Source organism: Mustela putorius, unplaced genomic scaffold, assembly GCF_011764305.1.
Source record: "Mustela putorius furo isolate JIRA1106 unplaced genomic scaffold, ASM1176430v1.1 tig00000139_pilon_pilon_pilon, whole genome shotgun sequence".
Taxonomy (NCBI): Eukaryota; Metazoa; Chordata; class Mammalia; order Carnivora; family Mustelidae; genus Mustela; species Mustela putorius.
This window is the reverse complement of record NW_025421293.1, coordinates 11,973,837-12,001,653: the sequence shown is the minus strand read 5'-3', so window position 1 is coordinate 12,001,653 and position 27,817 is coordinate 11,973,837. Positions and strand designations below refer to the sequence as shown.

The window sequence follows — 27,817 nt, the reverse complement described above, 5'->3', positions numbered from 1 at the left end:
CCCCCGCCCCGCCCGCCCCGCCGCCGCTGGCCCCGCCCCCGGACGCCGGACCGTGCGGACGCCAGAACCGCGCTGCTGCGGCGGGCGGACGCGGTTCGCGGACCGGACCGAGCCGGGCTCCGAGGCCGGTCCCCGAGGACCTCCGGCAGACGACAGGTGACGCGCCCGTGGAGCGGAGCGGTGGGCGTCGGGGCGGAGCGCGCTTGGGGGCCCCTGGTCCTCGCCGGACGGGACAGACCCGGTTCGGCCGCCCCCTGCCCGCCCCGCGCGGCCCGGGCGCGAGGCGGGAAGGCAGGCCGGGGCTGAGGAGATGGTCGGTCCAGAGGGAGCTGCTGGTTTTGCCAGGTCTCAGGGCGTGTTTTCAGCCGGCGCTCGGCCTGCGGCGTTTCCACGTGCTGGAAGTTTGGGTCCCAAAGCGGCGCGCGAACTAGGTGGTGAGCGTGGGTTGGAGAAGACACGTTCCCCCGCTTGTCAGCGAGCCAGGGCCAGTCCAGAGACGCTGCCTTTACGTTTTCTCTGCCTGGCGGACCGCCCTGCTGCCTGAGAGTCTAGACAGAAGCTATCGAGTTCAAACCCGGGGAGTTTTCACTCCCTGAGTCTTCAGTCCATGCACTTGCTGCCGCCTGGTGGGAAGCGGGGAGCTGCCCGCTGACCACGGGCTTTCGTCCTCTGTGCTTTGGCCAACAGGCTGTGGACAGGAGGGACCGGAGCTTGAGACATCCTGGGGAGCTGGGCTTGGCCGCTCACACGTCGGCTGTGTCTTGAGAGCATCCCTGGTGGGCGAGTTGGCCTACGAGGCCGGGAGGACCCCACCTGGAGCTCCGAGTCCCCTGCAGCTGCTCGGAGTGCGGGTGAGGGAGTTGTTCTGGGACCTGAGCGCTGTCCTGGTGTTTCAGGGTGACATTACGGCAGCGTCTGGGAAAGTGGGCAGGAGCTGGGCGCAGTAAACCGTTACTGCCTGGAAGGGGCCTGCTGGGGACTCTGTGCGTGTGTCCCCACTCCCAGGGCTCCAGCCCCTTGGGAACCCAGCTACGTAGGACCCCCATTCAGCTCCTCGGGTTTCTCTCTGGCGCTGAGCCGCCAAGACCAGGAGCTGGGCAGGCCTGCCTTGGGCTGCTGCTGGCCTTTTGGAACTGGCACCCTGGATTTGGGGCTCTAAGCGTTTTCCTTTTGGGTTCAATCACGTGTTTAAAATGAGTTTTAAAAAAAAAATACATGTGATGTGGCCACGGGCACGCCTCTCCCCCCGCACTCACCAGCAGGCCATGTGGGGCTGCGGGAAGCCTAGTACTCAGGACCAACCTAGTGCTCAGGCTGGCGGGGGGGGACTCCCTCCCTGAGACCCCTCTCCCTGTGAGGGGTGTGTCGGCAGCTGACAGGGCCCCTATTCCTCCAGGTCTCTGTTCCTCTCCAAGAAGACGACTCTGGCCCCGAGCCCAGCCCTGAGCTCCCTGCTACGGCCACTGCTGCCGAGCCTGCTGAACACGCCTGGCGCAGGTGTCCAAGCCCTGCTGTCGCCGCAACCCCCACCACAGCCAGCCACCTGGTGGACCAGGTGAGTCTCCTGCTGGGGTGAGGGGAGGGTGACCCGGGGGACGCTGGCCCGGCCGCAGATTACCAGCTGGTATTAGGGCCCAGTCATGGCTGTGGTGAGGGAGAGGAGGCCCAGGTGCCCCCAGTGGGGTAAGGGCTCGAGCTACTGCCTGGCGGGGGTTGGGGCAGGCGGTTCTAGACCGTCTTTGAGCTATGCTGACTGTGTGCTGAGCAGGAGCTCCGTGCTTCAGGGTGGGGGCAGGGGGCAGAGGTAAGACCCCACTGGGACCCTGTGTCCTCCTGGGGAGCCCGGCGCCGCGCCCACCTTCATTCCACACACGGCCAGCCCTTCAGAATACGAAAGATAGTTTATTGAATCTGTACATTTCCATTAAAATCTTTATACATAAAAGCTCTGTAACAAACATCACAACTTAGTGTTCTCTGTCAGATAAATAAAATATACACTAAGATGTATGTCTTCCACAACAGGGAACACGGGAACAGCACAGCAGGAGGTGGCCGTCGCCCTAGGAGGGCGGCGTGCGGAAGCGGATCTTCTTGGCTGTTTCCACGTCGGACTTGGCAACCAAAAACCGCATCTTCTTGCCCCCATTTCGGATAAGGTTCACGGCTCTGAAACCCAGCGCAGGGGGAGGAGGAGGGAGCCAGGCTCGCGTTGTGGGGACTCCCCGCAGGCCCAGCCTTGGGGTGGGTGAGGCACGCAGGGCTTTGGGGGAACCTGGGATAGGGACCCACTCTGTCACCCTGCTGTGACACACCCCCTCAAGGGGCCCCCCGGTGGGGCTGCGGTGTGCTCAGAGGTTGAAGGAGCCAGCTGAGCGCTGCACCTCTGCTCCCTCACACCCAGCACAGGGTCAGGATGGGACCTGCTCATGGGCCAGGGGCTCCCCTGATGGCTGCAGCACGAGGGCGGGGGGTACCTCAGGTAGCTGACACCCGCCAGGCTGCTGCCGTTCACCTCCAGGATGCGGTCTCCCAGGGACAGGCGGCCATCTGAAGCTGCGGGACTGCCCGGGAGCAGGGTCTGGATGTAGAGCCCGGGGGCGCCCAGCGGCGTGTGCTGGGGGAGAAGTGGCGGCCTCAGGCTTCTGTGCGCCTGGGCCCGGCTCCCTCACGAGCTCTGCCACAGGGCTGCGAGGGCAGCGCCAGACACTGTCACGTCCCCTGCAGGCCCTTCCCTCCTCTCAGATGCCTGCGAGCCACCCGCTGCACTCCTAGCCCTGCTCCCGACCTTCCCCACGAGCTGGGGGCCGGAGAGGGCCCGGCCCAGTGGAGCCCAGAGGGCCACTCACCAGCCCGTCGATCAGGCCCATCCCCAACCCGGAGGGGCCCCGCTCCAGCTCCACAACGAAGACGTAGCAGAAATCCTCTGTGCTGGAGCTGCGGCTGGAAGGGGCTGCAGGGGGCTCGTCCGCGGGACCCACGCTGTCCCCTGCGTGGGCAAGGAGCAGGGGGCTCTGTCTGCACTGCTGTGGTGTCCTGTCCCCAGGAAGGGTGCTCATTGTGTTCTAGCAAGTCCCCAACTACTGTCAGGGTAAGGGGGTCACACCCCTGTGTGTTTGGAAGAGGCACCTCCACCCCCTCCCCCCACCGTGGCGGGCATTTCCAGGGGCTGAACGGGGGCCTCTGCCCAGGCTCATTCTGAGACCCTGCTTCTTCCCTCTGCACCTCTAAATGCTGACTCCACCTCTGTCCACCCCCCGTCTGACCCAGCCCCCCAGCCCAGCACCAGAGCCCTGAGCCAGCCTGCCCCCTTCTTGAGCTGGAGCCACCCGGAAAGACCTGTGGAGGTGGCCCCAGCACTCAGATCTCCAGGAGCCCGGCTGGCGCTGCCATGGCCTGGAGACCCCCATTCCTCCCGGCCTCCCTCTATCCCCAGGGTAGCAACTTACTCCCACAGATGGCTCTGCATGGCCCAGCCGCCCTCTGGCATCCTGGGCAGGCACTGCGAGCCCCAGGCGGATGTACCACCAGGACCTCACGGTGGCATGACTCCCAAGGGGCTCTGCCAGGTGGCCACAGGGCTGGGGTGCGAGCGTGAGCCCGGGGACACGTCTCACCTCCTGGAGCTGCGTTCCTCCTCCCTTCCAGGAGCACTTTCCCACAGGTGCCTCTAGGCTCGGGCCAGTCCGGGCCAGTGGGCTCGAGGCTGAGTGGGGTGCTGGGAGGCGTGAGTAGGCACGAGGAGTCTACGTGCAGGGGGCCAGCCTGGGGGCCCCCGCGGCTCTGCCTTCCTGAAAGGCCCCCAGCACGGGGAGCCCCCGCAGAAGCCAGAGGGCGCCCCTGGCCAGCTTCACGGGCTCCCCTGCAAACTAGTGGGCCGCTCTGGCCCTCAGAGGTGGTGTGGTACGGGCCCTGGGCGGCAAGGGGAGAAAGAACTCAGGGACGTGGCGGCCGGGCGTGGTGGGAGAACTAGAGGGGCTCCGGGCACTCCCAGGGGCAGCAGCAGCCAGGCCCTGAGCTGGCTGCCCCCGGCCACCCTGCTCTCTGAGTCCGCGCCCCCCCCAGCTACACCCGGTACCTCGAGGCCCCCTGACTGGGAAGACCCCCCACTGGGGCTGGGCTTGCTACGCAGACTCCACAGGAAGTGGCGGATGTAGAGAAGGTGCTGGTAGATGCTGTCGTCCAGGCAGTCGGCCTCCAAGTCCACCTGGAAGCCCTCGCTCGGCAGCACAATGGGTGGGGGGTTTTCATAGGACTCCAGGACCTCCTCTGTTGGGGGGAGGGGCAGGGGATGGCATGACAGGCCCAGCAAGACCAGACTTCCTGTTCCTCCCCAGGTGTGCCAGCCACCCCCACCCCATACCATCAGGACTGGGGACGCGGCCGTGGGGCATCCGGGCAAAGGCAACCTGCCCAGACCAGCGCTCCGCCATCTGTGTCCGGTGACCCGCAAGGGCAAAGCTTGAGCTGCCGGCTGGAACCTCTGCCCACAGTGGGCCCCTAACACTTCCCCTCTGGGCACCCCCCCCCAACTGCCCCTGTCCACTGTGACCTGCATGTGGCCCTGGAACTCAGACAGTGGGGGGCATGTCTGCCCTAAAACAGACCCACCCCATGGGGGCCTCCAGCAGAGCACCCCCACGTCGCAGGCCTCCAAAGTGAGGAGCCCACAGTCCTGCTCAGAGCAGTAGCTCTGTCCAGGCTGAGCCCCTGGGGGACAGGGACACAGTTTCCAACTATAGTTTCTACGTCCTTGTAACTTCTGTGTGTCATAGTATATCATGCAGCGGAGAGATGTGTCCCTAGTTGTGAGAGAGACACAGGCCCACGTGGGCCATATGTGCGCACGCACGTGGCAAGCACACTGTCTCCACGCACAGACCCTGCTCTCCTCTTGGTCGGCTATGCCCCAAGCAAGGCCACAGCCTCGGGCCCCTCAGTGGGCAGGACCCAGCCGGACCCGGAGGTTGGATCTAGGTCATGGCCTGTGGGCTCTGACTACCCCCACCCCACTCTGTGAGGGTCTCCAGGTCCCCAGGTGGGGGACAGGGCAGGGTGTTCCCAGAGGAAGATGGCCCAGGATGAAGGTCCCCAAGGCTCTGCAGGCTCCCGCAGGAAGTCCCCCAGGGAGCTCCTTTTGCCCCATCATGGCGCACAGGGCCTCCAGTTCGTGGCCTAGAGGCGGCTCACCTGACTTGAAGGCTTCGGGGCTGTCCTGGGCGCCTGGCTCCCAGGCACTCATGGGGCCCACGGCCGAGGCCAGCTGGTACTGGGTCAGCAGCCGGTGCAGCTGCGCAGGGCTCAGGGTGGGGAAGGCGGCCCGCAGGTTTGCCCAGCTCATCTGTGCGACAAGCAGAAGCTGGTGATCAAAGGCTCCCGGATGGCACTGCCACACCCCCAGGAGGGGTATCCTAAGCACTCTGGGGGCAGGGGCAGAGGACCTGGGCTGCCTGGCCCCATGCTCCCAGCTCACTCACGCGGGCCTTGGTGCTCCTGGGGGCTGGTGAGGTCACTGAGGGGCCCAGGGGGCAGCCAGCAAGCACCCCACCCAGGGCTCTGTCTACTGACTATGCCCACCACCACGGCACCCACCCCCAGGGCTGAGAAAGGAGGGAAAGAGTCCCCGGGATTTGAAAAGCAGGACTCCTGCTTTACAGCACATCAGAGACCTGACCCACCAGGCTGAAAGGAAAGCATAAACACAAAGCCTGCCACCTGGGACCCCCAAGATTGGCTCTGTGGGCACAGGACAGGGAGGCTCCCTCAAGTGGGACCAGCAGCCCAAGCTGTGCGGAAGAAGGTGAACTTGTGCATGAAATCCAACCGCCTACACCGTCCCCTGCAACCCTGGTCTCCACTGGCCAGGGACGCCCCTCCTCTCTGGTTTTCTGGGTCCATCTCTCCTCTGCGGGTGAATCCGCTTCGCTGTGACACCGTCACTCATGACTGCTGTTGGAGGCGCTGGCCCAACTCATGCCCTCTGGGGCCCCCAGCCTCTGACTTGGCTCTTGAAAGTCAGAAAGCACCCTGATGGCTCATCTCCAGGATGTGTCCTTATTCTTCCAGAAAGTTCACAGGCTTCTCATGGCCGTGTCCCGATGGTGCGGCGCTCAGCCCTCTGCAAGTCTGCTCCCCCTTCAAGCTCTTGGATCCTGGCAGCGCGCTCTGGAATCTCAGGGAAACGGGGGGGGGGGCGGTATTGGTCCCCCCCATGCCGCAGCAGCCACCTCCCCTGCTCTTTCCTGATTCAGTGTTTGGAGCCTGGGCCTCGCCGGCGGGTCCTCCTCTCTTCCCTGCCTTTGCTCCTCTGCTTCTCTCTCTTCTGGGTTTACTGCCAAGAGGCTGGGGCTGTGGGTAGCCAGTGCCTTCGCTGGACGGACAACCGTGTCCTGAGGCTACCTTGTTGGGGTGCAGGGCAGCCTCTGGGAGCTGCCCCCTTGCCGCCCAGCTCAGGACGGCCTCTGCTGGCCCGAGGCGGTGCCTTTGGGTTTGCTCAGTTCCTAGAATCCCAGCTTTCCTCCCGTGGCCGTGCGGCATCCAGGGCTGGTGTCAGCACGGGCCCAGTACACTCCGTGTCCTTACCTGAGTTCAGGGACACTTTCTGGGTGACTTCCTGGACTCTGTCTCCCGATCTTGCCACTGAGTCCTTCCTCTCTGCGGTCATGGTTTTAGTTTCCAAGAATCCTTTAGGTTCTTTTATAAAGTCCTGTTATTTTACCGACACTAAGGTCTTCTCTTTATGAAGATGATTTTTTAAGTTTCTTCTCCCTGAAGTCTGTTTCAGGGAATGGTGAACTGTGGCCTGAAGCCTATATTTATAGGGCCCTCAAGCTAAAAATGGTTTTCAGATTTTTATAAAAGCATTAAAACAACAACAAGGAACCTGGGATGGCCAACTTCTCCATGGCTCATGAAGGCTGAAATATGGACCACGCAGCCATTCACAGACAATCTGCCAACCCGATCCGTGTCCCCCACCCCCTCTCCCCACATCCGTCTCGTGTCGGAACCCACTCCCTCCCGTTCCCAGAGAGGGTGCCGAGTCTGCCCGGCCGGCTCACGGTGGGACGCAGGTCTGCTCCCCCCAGGCTGTCACCAGCCACCCAGCACTGCCAGGCCAGCCTGTGCCAAGGGTAGGGCACAGGCCCCCACGGAGCAGGCAGCAGTCGTGCCTGCAGCCCTCAGAAGCTCCCTGGCCCCCAGGAAGCCTCCTTGCCGTCTGCGCTCTAGAACTCAGCCCGGGCGCCTGGCCGGGTGGGAAGGGGCAGTAGGACCCGGCGCCACTGCTTCGTCCTCTTCCTGTGCGTCTCGCATTGACCAGGGTGGCTGGGCGCGGAGTGGGGCGCTGGTGGCCCGGTGACCTCCGTGCGCGCATCTGTGATGTCTGGGCCGCAGCCCCTGTAGCAGGGCAGCCACGGCAAACTCGCCCATTCCTGTGAGCAGTTTCAAATGTTTTCCACAGTTTGACAAAGACGCAGTCATCACTATCCGTCAACGTCCGTGCTGAAGATGTCCCCTTCTCGGTTTCCACACTGGCTGTTGGTGACCTCCCACTTCCTTCCGCTCTTCAGAGAGCCGCTCCTGGCCTGTTGCTCCTCTGCTCTCTTCACACTGCTGGGTTTGGCTGCTCCCGGGCCAGGACCTTCCCTTGGGCCGGTTCTCTCCGCGTTCTCGGGCCTTTTCTGTAGCTCAGACGGTCACCCGCCTGCTAGCTTGGCACGTCGCATCTCCTCTGTGTTCTTTCTCCCTGGGGACTCGTGCCACCGAGAAGCCAACCAGATGCCCAGGTTCCATCCGTGATCTGCACCCACATGTCCTGTTTCTGAATTTCCTCTGGTGAACCCATGTGTTACTTTAAGAATAAAACAATCCCGGAATTCAACATTTTGACACCTGAGCAGGGTCTAGGCTCCAGCATGTGGGGGGCTGTACCTGCTGAGCGATCCGGGGCCGTGGGGCCCCGGGGTGGCCAGCACAAGGCTGAGGTTGCTGTGCGGGCAGCTGGTCACACCCCGCGGGTGCGCAGTCAGCCAGCAGCTACCGCCGTTACTTAGAGCACCGGTGACCCAAAAGCACGTGAGACCTTCTGTGGGGTGACTCTCAGGCTGAGATGGAGGCTCAGACTTGACACCAGACGGGCAGGTCTGTGATCCCCGCAGGGGTGTCCTGGTGGCTATGCCCAAGGTGCCCATGGTCCCGACGCTCCCAGCGGTGCCAGCCATGCGCACCTCTCCCCATGGTCCCTGCGGCACTACTGCCAGGCGGGAAAGGGACACCACTGGTTCGCTTTCATGGATCATCCGTGACCACTGTCAGGTAGCTACCAGGGGGGTGGGGGTGGGGGTGTCCTAGCTTCCTGTCATGCCTCCGACAAGTGACCACACACAGTTCCGGGGGCCAGACGTCCCCAGATATGGGGCCGAAGCCAAGGAGCCAGCACGGCTCGTCTTCCCTGCACACGTGGGCCGTCCGAATCCGGCTGAGGCCCCTGCCCAGCTTCTGGAGGCCACCATGGCCCACAGTCCCTCTGCAGAGCCAGCTGGGCCATCGAGCCCCTCCTCCCGTCCTTTCTCGGACCCAGGCTTCTGCCTCCCTCTTCCGCTTCTAAGCGTCACGTGCTTAGACGGGGCCCAGTGGACAAGCAAAGGAGGCCCCCATCCCGGGGCCCCTGACCTTCATCACACGCGCAGAGTCCCGGCTGTGTGGAGTCAGACGGTGCGGGGCACAGCTGTGGGACAGAAGCCTTCTGCAAGCTCTCGGGGCCCCGGAAGCCAGGGCCGTGACCCTCGCCCGATCTGTCTGGTGCCCCCCTACCTGGATGAGCTGTGCGCGGGGCGTGGCCAGCAAGTTGAGTGTGCAGGAAAGCTTCCGGAAGAAGCGCTCCCCGGCCTCCCCATGGCCAGCACTCCGCATCCACTCCAGGAGCTGCTGCAGGCGGGCACAGGCCTGGACACCGCGGGGCCAGTGGAAGCAGCTCAGAGAGGGGCCTGGAGCCGGGACACAAGGTCACACCTGATGCCCAGCAGCCCCTCCTGGGTGGCGGGTACCGGCCTCCCCAACACCTGTCCTCCCTGATGGCAAAGCCTCTGAGAACAGGCCTGATAACCGTACACAGGTTTCCAAGGCCCCTAGCCTGCTTCTGAACCCTTCTCTGGGAGGGAGGGCTGGAACACCCACAGAATCCCAAATGCAACCATCGCACCTACAGCCAAGGACCCCTGCTCCCACCCAGATCCTGCCCGTGGACCCCGACCAGCCCAGGAAGGTCACGCTCGTAATATGTGCCATGGGTCTGCAGCACGGCATGGTCACGTTCCTGTGTCCCAGTGGGGCCCCCTGGCTGGAAGGAACTGGCACCCCAAGCCCCTGGCAGGGAGGAGAGCCAGGGATGCAGAGGCCACGCCCCTTCTCTGAGCCTGTCCCTCCTCGCTCCCCGCCTGGGCTGTGTGGAGATAAAAGGAACAGAAAAGGCCTGTGCAGACCCCACCCCTACCCTGGGGCCGCTCTGCAGACCCTGCCAGACAGTACTGCTCCTGGAGGACCTGCTCTGCCGCAGAAGCTGCTCTCCTGGGCCTCAACCTGCCACCTGGACCCCCAAGCAGTGAGATGCCTCAGCACCCCCAGTGCCTGCGAGCACCCGCTTGGCTTCTCCCGCAGCAGGGGTAGGGGTCCCCAGCCGCACCCCCACCCGGCCCTCACCCTTGTCCAGGAGCTGGTTGAAGAGCAGAGTGCTGGAGAAGAAAAAGAGGTAGGCCAGCACCTGCGAGGCGATCTCGGGGTGCACCCGGAACTGCCGCAGGAGGTCCATGGTGGCCTGGTACACGGACACGACATGGCGCAGTTCCTCAGGCAGCTGGGGGGCAGAGCACCAGCTCTCCCGGCGCTCCGTCTGGAAAGGGGGGCACTCCAGCAGGGCCGGGAGGCAGACGTACAGGGACTGGGGGTGAGAGGGAAACACCAGCTGCACACAAGGCCCTGCCTGGGCCTAGTGCATGTCCTGCCAGACAGGCCCCAGCTGCCTAGGGCCAGCCCCGGGGAAAGGTGCAGAGGACACCCGGAGGGGCAGAGAGCCTGACCAAAGGGCTGCCAGAGACGTCCCACAGGTCTGGGGGGGTGGGGGACTGTGCCCCTGTTTTAGCAGACAGAAGAGTGGCCAGCGGGCAGCCAGCTGGTCTCTTGGGACCACACCCCTGGTACTGGCGCACCCCTCCTGCAGAGCCAAGCCAGGCACGGCAGCCTGGGGCCCAAGGCAGCAGCCCTGGCGGAAGGCCGGGGGGACGGCAGGCACCCACACTCGTCTCGGGGGTAACAGGGCAGCATCGGCTGCTCCCCAGAAACAAGGTGAACGCACTCCTCCCTGGGGAGTCCTTGCTGCCCCCACCCCTCAAGGTGATCCTGGGACAACAGGTCAAGGGCCACGTGCATCCCCACTCGGACCCCTGGGCACATGGACTGGGGGCTTCTCCCCACTTGCCCGAGACACTGAGGCTGTGTCCTCCTCAACACCGGGCTCCGCGCAGCTGGGAGCAACTGAGCACAGGGCTGCCCGACTCAACCGTCTCAACCCCATCGGTTCTCCGAGCACTGCTCCAGCCCTCCAGCACCACGGGCCCTGCACAGCCGGCCGCCTCCAGGACAAGGGCGATGCGAGCAGGAGGTTGAGGAGCTGGGAGCCGGCCCTCGAGGGCACAGAGGCAGCCATTAGAGCCCCAAATCCTCGAGCAGTGGCGGGACGAGAACCCGTCTTCTTCCAGGTGTCCCACCCCCAGCCCGGGTGGGGGCGCCACGAGGAGCAGCCCCCGCCACGTGGGAGCGAGCCAGCCGCGCGCCGCACCTTGGAGACGTAGTACACGCACTGCTGGAAGGCGTGCAGAATGACCTCCTCCAGCGCCGCCATGGCCTCCTCGCTGGCCGTCAGTGCACAGGAGAACAGCGACTCCCTGGAGCCTATGGGGAGACGGCAGCACACAGTCACCCCTGGAGGGCGCAGGCCACGTCCCCATCTGGGGTTTGGGGCCGCAAGAACCAAAGAGACCCAGCGCGGCCGGCTGCCCCCAGCCCGGCTGCCGCGCCTTCCCAGGGCCCTGTACTCCCAGGCCCAGCGATGCCAAAGCCACAAGAGGTGCATCCGCGGCTCGTTAGTGAAGACTCTGGACACGTTTTCTGCTGGAACCAGCAGCCCCAGCAAGAGCAGATTCTGACCCAGGTCCCCTGCAGCCACTTCCTACTCCGCACACAGGTCAAAGGCACACCGGCCAGAGCTCTGAAGGAGACCGTCACTCCCCAGAACCGTGATGTTTCCGAGAAGAGAGAAACCAAACAGCCTACGTGCCCCATTCTCCTCCCGGCACGCGGGAGAGAATGCCCGGGATCTCCACAGCCCCACGGAGGGGGGCGGCCTCGTCTCCATGCGCGTCCCCCAGAACCACAGGCCCAGGGGCATCCACGTCCCCCATCGGGCTGGAGCTGAGCCTGGGCGGCCGGCAGGGAGACTGCCCAGCAGGGTGACGGGGTGCCCGTGGGTGCCTGGTGGTTCCTTCCATCTGGGAGGGGTTTCTGCAAAGGCAAGAAGCCCGGGGATGGGAGGGGGGAAGGGAATGTCCTGAAGGGCCCCCCCCCCCCCACCGACACGGGAGACACGCAGCGCCCCAGCAGCGCTCAGCCGGAGTGCCCACGGCCCGGTCTCCCGCCCTCTCAGCAACTTGCTTCACCGCGGAGCTGCGGGCAGGCAGCTGGGACGCGTGTGTCCCGCAGAGACAGGTGCTGCTCATTTGCTACGGCCTTTTCATTCCCACGCAGCGCAGGTCCCACCGTCTCGGGCTCTCCTCCCAGGGCTGGGGAGGGGCTCCAGGAGCACAGAATGGAAACAGAGCCGCGCGCCCTCGCCCCCCCGCAACATCTGGATGCACCACTGTTCGAGGCACTTCTCTTTGCAGGTCTCAGGTCTCTCCTGCCCCTGGGCCCACAGACCACCCGCGAAGGGCTCACTCCCCTGGAACCCGCCAGAGGCCTGCCCCACCTGCCCAGGGTCCTCCCTTGAACCCGGCTATGGAGTCGCACTTGGGACTGACCCTGATAGGGTCTCGCTGCTCCCGGCAGCCCCACTGGCTTTCAGAGGAGAGGTAAATCAGGCAACTTTGGGGGTCCCATGGCTTGGGGGAGCAAGAGGCTCTTACTAGGCTGCTGGACTGTAGCAACCCCAGGCTTACAGAAGCACGCAAGGTGCCCACTGCTGACCACGGCCCCTGTAGATCAAACATGACCCCCGGCCGACCGAAGCCAGCAAGACCCGGACCAAGAAACCAGTTCCGAACCCTCTCCCTAGAGCGGGGCCCAGACCAGGGGACCTCCTAGGCAGCCACCTTGTCTGAGAAAGCCCACCTCTACCCCCGGCATGGGCATGAGGGCTCTGGCAGGGGAGGGACGGCAGATAGAGGAGACCAGGACTCTGCGGAGCACAGCCATGGGAAGGCTCCCGGCAGATGCCGCATGGGTCTCTCTGATGCCACGGGAAAACCAGCTGAAACACTTGCTCCTGTGGTGCAGGCTCTGCTGGGTTGCTCCCAGATACAGGATCCCTGTGCTCAGTTTCCAACCAAGCTGACACTCACACAAGCCCTTAGGGGGTCAGGGGCCTCTACTGGAGGCCCCCAGATCCACAATGGCTAAGGCAAAGCCACAAAGGTACCCAGAGAGCTCTCCGTGGATAAAATGCCCCCAACCCCTGCTGGGCCCACCTCCCGGCTGCCTGTGGGAGGGAGGCGTCCTGGGTAAGAGCTTGGAACAACCGAGATTGTTTGCGGAACGCAAAGGCGATTTTCCAGTATTCAGGACGTGACATCTGTTTTCAGAATTCTTCCCACAGAAATTTCCTGCTGAAGGTCAGGAGGCCGAGAGGCGACTCTAACCTGGCCTCTGGCCTCTGCTGATGTGATGTTTCCTCCAAGCTCTCCAGCGCCTGCCCCACACAGGACACAGTTTGTGGGACACCCGGGTCCTGCCACAGCTTCCCCGGCCCACGCACTCCCCAGGGTGGACAGAGGCGGGGCCCCCGCCACGCAGCAGCTCTCGCCCAGCATCAGCCAGCCTAAGCAACCTCCAGGACCAGACCAAAAATAACTCCCTCCAAGAGCAGAGGCAGCAGCTACGGAAGCGGAGCCCCCACCAGCTCCAAGTAGCCCGTTTAACGTAGCCAGATGCGGGGTCCCTGTGCTCGGGCAGCAGGCCCGACGGGACCCAAAGACCACAGCCTCTCCGCAGAGCATGTGAAACCAGGGCAGACGAGATGCGGCCGCGGGACTCACCCACCAACACTGTGCCCAGAAGCCACGGCGGGAGCACGTCTCCCCGCTCACTCTGCTGCAGCCAGAATGGGGGGGACTCGCTGTCAACAGCCCCAAACTCAGAAGGGCCACAGGCGCTTGGAGACCAGCCAGAGGCCCAGTGCTCCCCGGCCAGCGCCATGTCCAGAAGAGGGGCCCCTCCGCTTGGAACCACTGGAGGCCCCAAGGAGACCGGCTTCGGAGGAGGGAGGCCCGAGGTTCTGGAAGCACCACACTCGGGACAGCCCAGTGCCCTGGCTTTGGAGACGCACAGGGAAGGCCGTTTATGTCATATTCGGGGGGAAAAAACAGGTAACGGGCTGCTTCAGGCCCAGACCTTGGGACAGAGCACACAGCAGCCTGTCCTGCGAGGTCTCACTGGACGCCTTGCACAACGTTCACCCAAGGATAACAGGGATGGGGGCAATAGGTCAGCAGGCCTGAATGCCCACTGGGACACAGAAGGTTCCAGTATGTCCCTCGATATGTCCCCAGAAGCCCTAATTCCCAGGCCCCAGAAGCCCAAGGAAGCTCCCAATGTCCCTTTCACTGTGAGGTGGGGGATAAGAAAGCACAAAGAAGCCATGGCTGACGAGAAGGGACCCAGACACAGCGGCTGGCTCTGCGTCCCGACACGTCCCCACCAGGCCTCCTCCACTGGCTCCACGTGGCCCAGCATCGGCCCAGCTGGCCCTCCAGTCCACCCATCTGCAGAGCTCCCAGGCAGCTAAGCCAGCACACAGTAGGAGCCTGACCTGTGCAGACCACTGCTCCTCACCGTCAGCCACCAGGAGCCCCTCAGCTCTGGGAATCTAGCCCCTTCTGGGGGCTCAGCAGGGTCCCACACCACCTGGACCAGGTCCAGGGCCCCGGGCTATCTGCTTGGGGTTCTCCCACATGGAGCCCACGGCCACCCCCCAGGAGACACAGCTAAGCACACAGACACCTAGCTGCGTCTGGCAGACTGAGCCCACGGGGGAGCCTTGGCCAGGCCCGGCCTGCCTGCCTGGCTTCCCTCCCAGCTCCGGGGGAGGCAGGGGGTGAGGGGGGCAGCCTTCAGGGGCAGGGCCGCTGACCACGCCTGCCCAGGACCCCCCCCACCACAGGGACCGAGGTGGGTGAGCGGCTCTGGTTTTGTCACAGGAGTGAGGGAGCTGGATGAAAACCAGGCTCACCCACCGAAGGCTGTGGCCCCGGCCCCTGGAGCCACCCCACCCTCCTTTCCCGCTCGTTCCTGGGGCCACGAGGCAGACAGGAGGCAACTGAAGTCCCAGCCAGCCTCAGGGCCCTGCTGCAGCCACCCTCTTCTGGAAGCCCCACCCTCTTCTGGAAGCCCCACCCTCTTCTGGAAGCCCCACCCTCTTCTGGAAGCCCCACCCTCTTCTGGAAGCCCCACCCCCTTCTGGAAGCCCCACCCTCTTCTGGAAGCCCCACCTCCGGCTGCCCCAGGCAGTCTCTCCCGCTGCTGCCATCTCAGGTTCTGCGGGCGCATCCCCTGCCACAGAGACCCCGAAGCCATCCAGCCCCCGGGGGGCACCGTGTCTCCTCTCAGAAACCCCGGAGCCCGCAGTAAGGGAGAGCCCGGGGCCGAGGCACCGCGTGCTTTCTACCAGCCTCCCCAGGCGACACGCGGCGGAAGACACTGAGTGCGTGACGCGGCGGAAGACACTGAGTGCGTGACGCGACGGGGAACGAGAGGCTGGGTCTGTCTGACCGCCAGGGTCACCCCCTTCAGAGGGACCCCGACACAGCGCCACCTCCCTTGGTTTGAGCGGCAGACTCCAGCCTGGGATGAAGAGGGGCCGGGCCACTGCCCCCCCCCCGCACCCCCACCCCGTCCCCCCACTCGCCCTGGAGCGGCAGCCCGCACCTGTGACGTCCAGCTCCTCCTCCAGACTCTGCATGTAGAGCGGGCACTTCTGCTGAATGAAATAGAGCAGCTCCACCGAGTTGGACATCCAGAAGAGAATGTGCTGCAGGTCCGGGACCAGGCCCGCCATGGGGAAGCTGGCCAGGGAGAGGGGCTCCTGGCTGCCGAGACAGAGGACCCAGAGTTAGTCCTGGAGGGGCCCCCCGGAAGGGAGGCCGGATCAGCACTGTGCACACAAGGACGTTCGTTCCAACGGGACACCAGTGGGACCCCAGCAAAACCACCGCGGCCCGGCTGGAACAGGGGGTAAACAGACAAGCCGCGGGACACGTGGGCTGGAGATGCACGCCCTCCAGACGGTGCAGGAAGGGCCACCAGGGGCCACAGCCCTCGGGAAAGGATTCTTGTAAACTCTTCTAGCATCTTCTCTTCTGGGACTGAGACGAGGAGGGAGCGTGGCAGAGCGCGTGGGTGTGTACGGGAGGGGGCGGCTGGTGGGCAGGAGCAGCAGCCCGAGAGTCAGGCTGTCACTGACGCTAAACCAACAACAAACGAACTGCTGTGGGAGGCGTGCGGGCGGGATTAGCTAAAACCTTCTGGACGTAGCTGGAAGACAGTGTGGAGACTCCGTGGGTCTCAGTTGGTCTCAAGGCCCTAAGAGCGCGTCACCGGGAGACTTAGGGTTAACAGTCAGGAAACCAGAAGCTGCCCAATTTGGGCCTGGCGCTGCCCACACACGCTCTTCACATGGACTCCCCTGCTAGGGCTGCACGTGTCACTGCAGCTGATTAAATCAGAAAGCTTCCAGGCACTGGACACAGGGCTGGAATCTTCCCGCCCCTCTGATGCCCACTACAAGCCTGGGTGACAGCCAGCTCGGGCTGGAGGTAGCCCTGGGGGCACTCCTCCCTCCTGAGCCGGCACCTTGAGACTCCATGCTCCCTTTCTGGGGGACGATGGCGACATCAGGGCCACCTCTCTCCCGGGTCCAGGGGGTCTGGCCAAGCCCAGACCCACCACAGGCGCCTCTCCTCGCCTCTGGTCTCCTGTGCACCAGCCCCTGGGATCCAGGACCTTGTGACTGTGGCAGGAAGCCCCCAGTACTGTCCTGAGCCACTCTCCGGAAGTCCGAGGGGGAGACGGTGAGGCCGTGCCGAGCTCTGGGGTTTCCTCGACTGCAAGTGTCAAGGGCCAGTCTCTCTGGGCCTGATGTCCTGTCCTGTCGCACCCACTCAGCAGAGGCAGGTCAGCAGGCTGCGCTGTGGTAGCCTCTAAGGATGCCCAAGCCTGGTGGCTGCAGGGCCAGGACACAGTCCCCGGGGCCAGCGTGACTGCACCCAAGGACTCACTCTTCTGACAGATGAGCACGGATCCGTTGAGCAGCAAACCACACAGATGTGACTCAGGTCTGTCTGCGAGGGACAGCGCCCTGGGTGCCCAGTGGTGCAAGTGACCCCACGCCAGAACAGCAACTCTGCAGGCAGACCCAGAGGGGGAGACCAGGCAGTGGCATCTGCGAGGACAGTGCTGTCCCCAGGCCCGGCCAGGGGACATCACAGCAGCTCAGGGACTTCCTGTCGTTCATGATGGTCACAGCCAGTGTCACGGTAGTCGGCTTGTGAGGCAGCCCCCGTGGGCCCAGGTGGGGACCTCAGGCTCCCATGTATACGTTCTCTCGTGCCTGCAGTTTCGTTGCTCTGACGTAGCTTCACTCGTGTCACCACGGTGTGACCGCTCTCTCTGCCCTGCTCCCCGCGAGGGAAGGCAGTGGCTTTGGGCCGGGTGTCCCTGCTCTCACTGCTAGGTAGGTCTGTGGCTGCCACCCCCTGCTCATCTTCCAGAGCCCTGACTGCTGCGGGTCAGTAAGAAAGGATCAATTCAGCTCTTCGGAGCTGAATTCCATTGTGTTTTCCACATCCGTGGCCCTTCTCAATTTCACCCAGAACTCAAAGGGACAGACAGGCCTCTCCTGACAAGTCAACCACCAGGTATGGCCAAGTGGCGTTTTGGAGTTGAATCACAGCACACCTGCCCCTGCAGGCCACACGCAGCAGTACACGAACTCGGGGGGGTCTGGGCCCTCCCTTCAAGCGAGCACCGAGCAGAAGCAACAGTTTCACGGATGGGACCCCAAAAGCAGACAAGTGGGATGACCTCGGGCTGCCAAGCTCCTGCACAGCAGAGGAAGCCACAGTAGAGTGAAAAAGCCACCCATGGCGCGCAAGAAACACTTGCAAACCCTGCATCTGCACGGGGCTAGTTTCCAGACCCAGGAGGAACGCCTATCATTCGAAAGCAAAAAACACTAACAACCTGGATAAAAAATGGGTTGAAGACCTGAAGAGAGACTTCTCCAGAGAAGACCTCCGGACGGCCAACGGGCACGCAGGGAGGTGCTCGGCCTCGCCAACCGCCAGGTGAACGCAAACCAAAACCACGACGCGCACTCGCCTCGTACCTGTTGGGAGTGGCCATCGTCGAAAGGGCAAGAGATGACAAGTGTCGGAGAGGGTGTGGAGAGACCGGAGACCCTTGTGCACTGCTGGGGGGTGGGTGCAAAAGGGAGCGGCCGCTGTGGGAAACAGGACGGATACCCTCAGAACATGGACAACGGCGCCGCCGTCTGACCCGGCAAGTCCACGTCTGCGTATTCACCAGAAGGAACTGATCAGGATCGCCGAGCGGTGCCTGGGTCAGCGCCGCATGGCTGCCAATACGGGACATGTGGGTCACACTCAGTGTCCACGGACGGAGGACAGGGTAAAAACGAAATCTGGTACATGGTCTGATGAAATGTATTTCAGCCTTTAAAAAATCAAGGAAACCCTGCAGTGTGCTAAAGATGTTCCGTGAAACGGACTGAGCCGATCACAGAAGGAAAAATACCACAAGATTCCGCTGCGATATCTGAGAAGGTCCAACTCATGCAGAATGGTGGCTGCCAGGGGCCGAGGGAGGGAGACACCGGAAACTGCGAATATGCATTTCAGAACTTAAAGGGGTGGTTTTGGGGGCGCCTGGGTGACTCAGCTGGACAAGCGTCTGCCTTCGGCTCAGGTCGTGATCCCAGCGTCCTGGGATCAAGCCCTGTATCGGTCTCCCTGCTCAGCGGGGAGTCTGCTTCTCCCTCTCCCTCTGCTGCTCCCCATGCTCCCCACACTCTCTATCAAATAAATAAAATCTTAATAAAAATTAAAAAAAATTTTTTTACGATTTTATTTATTTGACAGAGATCACAAGTAGAAAGAGAGGCAGGCAGAGAGAGAAGGGAAGCGGGCCCCCCACTGAGCAGAGAGTCAGATGCAGGACTCGATCCCAGGACGCTGGGATCATGACCTGAGCCAAAGGTAGAGGCTTTAACCCACTAAGCCACCCAGTCACACCTAGAAAACTTTTTTTAAATAAAAATAATAATTAGGTGTTTTTTTACCACAATAAAATAAATAAAAATAAGCCAAATCACTGATTGCACCAATATAAATTTTTAAAAACCTACTTGGGAAGCATACGGGAGAGAAATTATTACCGAAAAGAAAATCAAATGCATTTTTGCTAATAAAAATTAAACTAAAATTTAAGAAGTTCTAAAAATATTCAAAATTCAAAGAAATTAGATGCACAGAAGATGGCGGAGAAGTAGCAAGCTGAGACTGCTTCAGCTAGCCGGAGATCAGCTAGATAGCTTATCTAAAGATTGCAAACACCTGAAAATCCATCGGCAGATCGAAGAGAAGAAGAACAGCAATTCTGGAAACAGAAAAACAACCACTTTCTGAAAGGTAGGACCGGCGGAGAAGTGAATCCAAAGTGACGGGAAGATAGACCCCGGGGGGAGGGGCCGGCTCCCGGCAAGCGGCGGAGCAACCGCGCACAAAATCAGGACTTTTAAAAGTCTGTTCCGCTGAGGGACATCGCTCCAGAGGCTAAACCGGGGCGAAGCCCACGCGGGGTCAGCGTGGCCTCAGGTCCCGCAGGGTCACAGAAGGATCGGGGGTGTCTGAGTGACGCAGAGCTTGCGGGTATTGGAACGGGAAAGCCGGCTACAGAGGCAGAGCTGACAGTAAGCTCGCAGCTCCGTGTTACCTTGAACCGGTCGCAGGCTCGGTGAGCTCGGAGCGCGGCCGGAGGGTCAGGCAGACGGGAGTAACTGGGCGCTGTTCTCTGAGGGCGCACTGAGGAGTGGGGCCCTGGGCTCTCGGCTCCTCCGGGCCGGAGACCAGGAGGCCGCCATTTGTATTCCCGTCCTCTGGAACTCTACGGAAAGCGCTCAGGGAACAAAAGCTCCTGAAAGCAAACCCAAGCGGATTACTCACCCCGGCCCCGGGTAAGGGCGGTGTAATTCCGCCTGGGGCAAAGACACTTGAGAATCACAACAGGCCCCTCCCCCAGAAGATCAACAAGAAATCCAGCCGAGACCAAGTTCACCTACCAAGGAGTGCGGTTTCAATACCAAGGAGAGCAGCAGAATCCCAGAGGAGGAGAAAGCCAAGCACGGAACTCATGGCTTTTTTCCTGTGATTTTTTTTTAGTCTTGCAGTTAATTTAATTTTTTCTTTTTCATTTTTTTTTTTTTTCTCTCGCCTTCGGGTAAAATTTTTTTTTTTAAACTGTTACCTTTTTCTTTTTTAACGATTTTTTACTAGTTTATCTAATATATATATATATTTTTTTTTACATTTTTCTTAGGTGTTTTCTTTTTTTTAAAATTCTTTACTTTTCTTTTTATTTTTTTTTCTTTTCTTTTTGTTTTTTTTTTTTTCTTTCTTTCTTCTTTCTTCCTTTTTGAACCTCTTTTTATCCCCTTTCTCCCCACTCACGATTTTGGATCTCTTCTAATTTGGTTAAAGCATATTTTCCTGGGGTTGTTGCCACCCTTTAGTATTTTACTTGCCCCTTCATTTACTCTTATCTGGACAAAATGACAAGACGTAAAAATTCAACACAAAAAAAAGAACAAGAGGCAGTACCGAAGGCTAGGGACCTAATCAATACAGACATCGGTAATATGTCAGATCTAGAGTTCAGAATGACAATTCTCAAGGTTCTAGCCGGGCTCGAAAAAGGCATGGAAGATATTAGAGAAACCCTCTCGAGAGATATAAAAGCCCTTTCTGGAGAAATAAAAGAACTAAAATCTAACCAAGTTGAAATCAAAAAGCTATTAATGAGGTGCAATCAAAAAATGGAGGCTCTAACTGCTAGGATAAATGAGGCAGAAGAAAAAGATTATTAGTGATATAGAAGACCAAATGACAGAGAATAAAGAAGCTGAGCAAAAGAGGGACAAACAGCTACTGGACCACGAGGGGAGAATTCGAGAGATAAGTGACACCATAAGACGAAACAACATTAGAATAATTGGGATTCCAGAAGAAGAAGAAAGTGAGAGGGGAGGAGCAGAAGGTATACTGGAGAGAATTATTGGGGAGAATTTCCCCAATATGGCAAAGGGAACGAGCATCAAAATTCAGGAGGTTCAGAGAATGCCCCTCAAAATCAATAAGAATAGGCCCACACCCCGTCACCTAATAGTAAAATTTACAAGTCTCAATGACAAAGAGAAAATCCTGAAAGCAGCCCGGGAAAAGAAGTCTGTAACATACAATGGTAAAAATATTAGATTGGCAGCTGACTTATCCACAGAGACCTGGCAGGCCAGAAAGAGCTGGCATGATATTTTCAGAGCACTAAACGAGAAAAACATGCAGCCAAGAATACTATATCCAGCTAGGCTATCATTGAAAATAGAAGGAGAGATTAAAAGCTTCCAGGACAAACAACAACTGAAAGAATTTGCAAATACCAAACCAGCTCTACAGGAAATATTGAAAGGGGTCCTCTAAGCAAAGAGAGAGCCTACAAGTGGTAGATCAGAAAGGAACAGAGACCATATACAGTAACAGTCACCTTACAGGCAATACAATGGCACTAAATTCATATCTCTCAATAGTTACCCTGAATGTGAATGGGCTAAATGTCCCTGTCAAAAGACGCAGGGTATCAGAATGGATAAAAAAACAAAACCCATCTATATGTTGCCTCCAAGAAACACATTTTAAGCCCGAAGACACCTCCAGATTTAAAGTGAGGGGGTGGAAAAGAATTTACCATGCTAATGGACATCAGAAGAAAGCAGGAATGGCAATCCTTATATCAGATCAATTAGATTTTAAGCCTAAGACTATAATAAGAGATGAGGAAGGACACTATATCATACTCAAAGGGTCTGTCCAACAAGAAGATTTAACAATTTTAAATATCTATGCCCCCAATGTGGGAGCAGCCAACTATATAAACCAATTAATAATAAAATCAAAGAAACACATCAACCATAATACAATAATAGTAGGGGACTTTAACACTCCCCTCACTGAAATGGACAGGTCATCCAAGCAAAAGATCAGCAAGGAAATAAAGACCTTAAACGACACAATGGACCAGATGGACATCACAGATATATTCAGAATATTTCATCCCAAAGCAACAGAATACACATTCTTCTCTAGTGCACATGGAACATTCTCAAGAATAGATCACATCCTCGGTCCTAAATCAGGACTCAACCGGTATCAAAAGATTGGGATCATTCCCTGCATATTTTCAGACCACAATGCTCTAAAGCTAGAACTCAACCACAAAAGGAAGTTTGGAAAGAACCCAAATACATGGAGACTAAACAGTATCCTTCTAAAGAATGAATGGGTCAACCGGGAAATTAAAGAAGAATTGAAAAAAATCATGGAAACAAATGATAATGAAAATACAACGGTTCAAAATCTGTGGGACACAACAAAGGCAGTCTTGAGAGGAAAATATATAGCGGTACAAGCCTTTCTCAAGAAACAAGAAAGGTCTCAGGTACACAACCTAACCCTACACCTAAAGGAGCTGGAGAAAGAACAAGAAAGAAACCCTAAGCCCAGCAGGAGAAGAGAAATCATAAAGATCAGAGCAGAAATCAATGAAATAGAAACCAAAAAAACAATAGAACAAATCAACGGAAGTAGGAGCTGGTTCTTTGAAAGAATTAATAAAATTGATAAACCCCTGGCCCGACTTATCAAAAAGAAAAGAGAAAGGACCCAAATAAATAAAATCATGAATGAAAGAGGAGAGATCACAACTAACACCAAAGAAATACAAACTATTATAAGAACATACTATGAGCAACTCTACGGCAATAAATTCGACAATCTGGAAGAAATGGATGCATTCCTAGAAATATATAAACTACCACAACTGAACCAGGAAGAAATAGAAAGCCTGAACAGACCCATAACCAGTAAGGAGATTGAAACAGTCATTAAAAATCTCCAAACAAACAAAAGCCCAGGGCCAGACGGCTTCCCGGGGGAATTCTACCAAACATTTAAAGAAGAACTAATTCCTATTCTCCTGAAACTGTTCCAAGAAATAGAAATGGAAGGAAAACTTCCAAACTCATTTTATGAGGCCAGCATCACCTTGATCCCAAAACCAGACAAGGATCCCACCAAAAAAGAGAGCTATAGACCGATATCCTTGATGAACACAGATGCGAAAATACTCAACAAAATACTAGCCAATAGGATTCAACAGTACATTAAAAAGATTATTCACCACGACCAAGTGGGATTTATTCCAGGGCTGCAAGGTTGGTTCAACATCCGCAAATCAGTCAATGTGATACAACACATCAATAAAAGAAAGAACAAGAACCATATGATACTCTCAATAGATGCTGAAAAAGCATTTGACAAAGTACAACATCCCTTCCTGATCAAAACTCTTCAAAGTGTAGGGATAGAGGGCACATACCTCAATATCATCAAAGCCATCTATGAAAAACCCACCGCAAATATCATTCTCAATGGAGAAAAACTGAAAGCTTTTCCGCTAAGGTCAGGAACACGGCAGGGATGTCCATTATCACCACTGCTATTCAACATCGTACTAGAGGTCCTAGCCTCAGCAATCAGACAACAAAAGGAAATTAAAGGCATCCAAATCGGCAAAGAAGAAGTCAAATTATCACTCTTCGCAGATGATATGATACTATATGTGGAAAACCCAAAAGACTCCACTCCAAAACTGCTAGAACTTATACAGGAATTCAGTAAAGTGTCAGGATATAAAATCAATGCACAGAAATCAGTTGCATTTCTCTACACCAACAGCAAGACAGAAGAAAGAGATATTAAGGAGTCAATCCCATTTACAATTGCATCCAAAACCATAAGATACCTAGGAATAAACCTAACCAAAGAGACACAGAATCTATACTCAGAAAACTATAAAGTACTCATGAAAGAAATTGAGGAAGACACAAAGAAATGGAAAAATGTTCCATGCTCCTGGATTGGAAGAATAAATATTGTGAAAATGTCTATGCTACCTAAAGCAATCTAAACATTTAATGCAATTCCTATCAAAGTACCATCCATCTTTTTCAAAGAAATGGAACAAATAATTCTAAAATTTATATGGAACCAGAAAAGACCTCGAATAGCCAAAGGGATATTGAAAAAGAAAGCCAACGTTGGTGGCATCACAATTCCGGACTTCAAGCTCTATTACAAAGCTGTCATCATCAAGACAGCATGGTACTGGCACAAAAACAGACACATAGATCAATGGAACAGAATAGAGAGCCCAGAAATAGACCCTCAACTCTATGGTCAACTAATCTTTGACAAAGCAGGAAAGAATGTCCAATGGAAAAAAGACAGCCTTTTCAATAAATGGTGCTGGGAAAATTGGACAGCCACATGCAGCAAAAAATGAAATTGGACCATTTCCTTACACCACACACAAAAATAGACTCAAAATGGATGAAGGACCTCAATGTACGAAAGGAATCCATCAAAATCCTTGAGGAGAACACGGGCAGCAACAACCTCTTCGACCTCTGCCGCAGCAACATCTTCCTAGGAACAACGCAAAAGGCAAGGGAAGCAAGGGAAAAAATGAACTACTGGGATTTCATCAAGATCAAAAGCTTTTGCACAGCAAAGGAAACAGTTAACAAAATCAAAAGACAACTGACAGAATGGGAGAAGATATTTGCAAACGACATATCAGATAAAGGACTAGTGTCCAGAATCTATAAAGAACTTAGCAAACTCAACACCCAAAGAACAAATAATCCAATCAAGAAATGGGCAGAAGACATGAACAGACATTTCTGCAAAGAAGACATCCCAGATGGCGAACAGACACATGAAAAAGTGCTCCATATCACTCGGCATCAGGGAAATACAAATCAAAACCACAATGAGATATCACCTCACACCAGTCAGAATGGCTAAAATCAACAAGTCAGGAAATGACAGATGCTGGCGAGGATGCGGAGAAAGGGGAACCCTCCTACACTGTTGGTGGGAATGCAAGCTGGTGCAGCCACTCTGGAAAACAGCATGGAGGTTCCTCAAAATGTTGAAAATAGAACTGCCCTATGACCCAGCAATTGCACTATTGGGTATTTACCCTAAAGATACAAATGTAGTGATCCAAAGGGACACATGCACCCGAATGTTTATAGCAGCAATGTCCACAATAGCCAAACTATGGAAAGAACCTAGATGTCCATCAACAGATGAATGGATCAAGAAGATGTGGTATATATACACAATGGAATACTATGCAGCCATCAAAAGAAATGAAATCTTGCCATTTGCAACGACGTGGATGGAACTAGAGCGTATCATGCTTAGCGAAATAAGTCAAGCAGAGAAAGACAACTATCATATGATCTCCCTGATATGAGGAAGTGGTGATGCAACATGGAGGCTTAAGTGGGTAGAAGAAGAATAAATGAAACAAGATGGGATTGGGAGGGAGACAAACCATAAGTGACTCTTAATCTCACAAAACAAACTGAGGGTTGCCGGGGGGAGGGGGTTTGGGAGAAGGGGGTGGGATTGTGGACATTGGGGAGGGTATGTGATCTGGTGAGTGCTGTGAAGTGTGTAAGCCTGGTGATTCACAGACCTGTACCCCTGGGGATAAAAATATATGTTTATAAAAAATAAAAAATTTAAAAAAAAAAAATAAATAAAAAAAAAAAAAAAAAAAAAAAAAAAAAAAAAAAATTCAAAGAAATTAAAATGGGAATTGTGCAAGAATAAGGAAATAATAAAGAGGTTAATGGAGCAGAAATTAAAACCCAAGTGAGCAGAAACAACAAAACTGGTCCTTTTAAACATGATGACAAACAAATCCCTGGGAAAATAAATTGAAGGGAGGTAAGTGGAAAGACATAAATCCGACAGGAACGATATACATGAGAGATGAAAATAGTCCCCCAAAAATACAAGGAACGATTTTATCCCAGTAACTTGGAGGACGAAAGCAGAAGTCCCCAAAATCAATACAAGCAGAAGGACAGAACCAGACACACCGATAATCACTGACGAAGCAGGCCGGGCCGGGTCGCCCAGACGCTCCCACAGGCTACCTCGCCAGCCCCCACGGCCTCACCACACACGACCTGATGCGGCGAACTGGAAACAGACCAGGCGGCCCCGTTCGCCTTCTGGGAACCTTGCTATTAAAGTCAGACCAGGACAACGAGTGAAAAATCCTCCATCACTTTGACATGTGAATTCAGGTGAGAAAATGCTAATTAAAATGTCCACAAACTGTCAGTCACCATCCTGCACAAATCCGTAGCCACGAAGGGCTGAATCCCAGGGACTCGGCCACGGATCTGGATCCGAAGAATGGCTAGCGCCGTGCCCGCACTCTCGGGCACTCGGGGAGAAGGCTGAGGACCACAGGGGCAGAAAAAGCATGCGGTGAAGGTCCCCAGTCACCCACAATGCGACAAGAAGCACAGCACGAGACCCTGAAGCCCACGGGGGCACAATGTGCAGGACGTGAAGCTCGGGTGTGGGTTCTTGGGTGGCTGCTGTCTGTGCTTTTCTACATTTTGGCAGTGAATCAATAACTATTTAAAAAGGAGAAAGGCAGCATTCCCTGGGGATGGACACGGGGCTGTTTTTTGGCCCTAACGACAGGCATTCTGGATGCAGACTGGGCAGGAGCTGCTGGGGGGAGGCCTCAGTTTCCCCGATGAGCGGGCACTCAGGAGGAGGAGGAGCTAGTTCGGGTGAGGGCTGGGCGAGCCCCTAAATCCTTGGCTCCATCCCCTCCAGGCCCCAACACCACCTGGAAGCCAGGCTGTCCCTCAGGCTGGGGGGCAGGGGTGAGGTGGCCACACCTGCCCCTGGGTCCCCAAGGCCAGCCCCTCACACAGAAATCCTAGCGCACGGTGGCTGATGCTGTTGTCTCCGCCACCCTCTGAGGGGCCTGGTCTACACTGAGCACCGCAGGGTGAGCTGGGCGGCAGAGCCCGGGACTCCCGGAACAGACTCGGCCTTGGCGGTACTGCCCTGGGCCCTGAACACGTCCCCTATTGTCAGCGTGGGCCAAAAAGCCCGCGTGTGCGAGCGGCAGGAGCCGCACTCCACCTCCAGCCATTGGTGCATGGGTGGGGGGGGGGCTGCGGCCCCTGCGACAGGGGCGGAGCCAAGTCCTCCTTGCCCGTCGCTGGACCATGGACGACACCGAAGCACTGTGGCTACAGCACAGTCGTTGTGGACCAGCGGCAGACACAAGAGTCGAGCAGACCACGGACCCAGCTGCGACGGGCAGGAACCACCCCTGTGACCATGGCCCCTTGGCTGCTGCTGCACCTGCACGGCCCAGAGGGACGGCCAAGCGCACTCGCAATGACATCGTGGGGCTCCACTGTGCGCCGGGCCGGGATTCCAGGGCAGGCGAAGCGCATGGGGTATTCACGCTCACTGTCTCCCGAGCGTCCAGGCACAACACACAGCACGCTGCCCCGGGGGCACGTGGCTTGTTCTAGCCTCTGTGCTTATGGACGAGGACTTAGGAGTGAGCCGCGTGCGCCCCGTGTGCCAGCACCTTGTGGCAGGGCCCCCTCGGGAGTGCACATGGCTGGGTGGCTGCACATGCCCGTCCCCATCATTAACACCAGTTTCCCAAGTCCCAGCAGCACTTTGCACACAACGACAGGGCTTTCAATGGACAAGGACCGCCCTAGCTCTACGCCCAGAGTCTGCATTCTCCTGAAGAGGCAGGCTTGCTGGAGCACCATCGTTAGGGGAAGTGAAGGCAGGATGAGGCTCTGGAGAGGTTCTCGCCTTCTCCGTCTAACGGGTGCCCTGGAGAAACTCCCCAAACCCAGCGCTTCCCGGGGGCGGAGCACAGACATGGAAACAGCCACTCGGAGACAGAAGGAGAGTGCAACAGAAGCCCATAGCTGACCCCAAAGGCGTCTGCCCCCCCCCATCTTGGCCCCCATGGGGCGGTGCAGGTCTCCCGGGATCTAGGGGCCCATGGGGAAGCCAGACTTACAGCTGCGCCTGCTTCTCCGCCAGTTCTTTGGTTTTCTCCTACAGTTACAAAGACAAGAGAGCAAACATGAGAAAACACAGGATACCACAGGAGGCGCTCCATGAGAACACCACTAAATCCACGGGATGCCGTCCACCTAAAAACCACTGTTGCGGCAGATATCCTGCACTGTGCGGGCCGTTTACTGGGAGCACAGCTGGAAAGGATGAGTGTCCGCTCCGTTCCGGAATGTGACCTGCGCACTTCCCACAGCAGACAGAAC

At 57.3% G+C, this 27,817-nt stretch overlaps 1 protein-coding gene and 1 long non-coding RNA gene across 7 annotated transcripts in view; one reads left to right on the top strand and one right to left on the bottom strand.

The window, feature by feature from the left end:
* The first annotated feature begins 162 nt into the window (after positions 1-162).
* LOC106003955 lies at positions 163-7,882 on the top strand. The gene is made up of 5 exons (XR_006605274.1): positions 163-434; positions 688-851; positions 1,397-1,555; positions 2,026-4,236; positions 4,338-7,882. It is a non-coding gene; the product is annotated as an uncharacterized LOC106003955 (long non-coding RNA).
* Positions 1,883-27,817, bottom strand: part of RADIL (Rap associating with DIL domain) — a 71,697-nt gene continuing 45,762 nt past the window's right edge. For 4 of the 6 annotated variants that reach the window (XM_045075158.1, XM_013047107.2, XM_004775025.3 and 1 more), the window contains 11 exons: positions 27,556-27,593; positions 15,193-15,353; positions 10,835-10,947; positions 9,700-9,937; positions 8,815-8,987; positions 5,191-5,341; positions 4,079-4,269; positions 3,618-3,912; positions 2,850-2,989; positions 2,478-2,617; positions 1,883-2,275 (listed from right to left, as the gene is read on the bottom strand). In XM_045075158.1, coding sequence (XP_044931093.1) covers positions 1,981-2,275; positions 2,478-2,617; positions 2,850-2,989; positions 3,618-3,912; positions 4,079-4,269; positions 5,191-5,341; positions 8,815-8,987; positions 9,700-9,937; positions 10,835-10,947; positions 15,193-15,353; positions 27,556-27,593 — 1,935 coding nt within the window. In that variant the 3' untranslated portion in view covers positions 1,883-1,980. Of the gene's footprint in view, positions 2,276-2,296; positions 2,618-2,849; positions 2,990-3,617; positions 3,913-4,078; positions 4,270-5,190; positions 5,342-8,814; positions 8,988-9,699; positions 9,938-10,834; positions 10,948-15,192; positions 15,354-27,555; positions 27,594-27,817 lie in introns of those variants that run through there. The other 2 variants (XM_045075160.1, XM_045075159.1) reach the window with 2 other exon arrangements.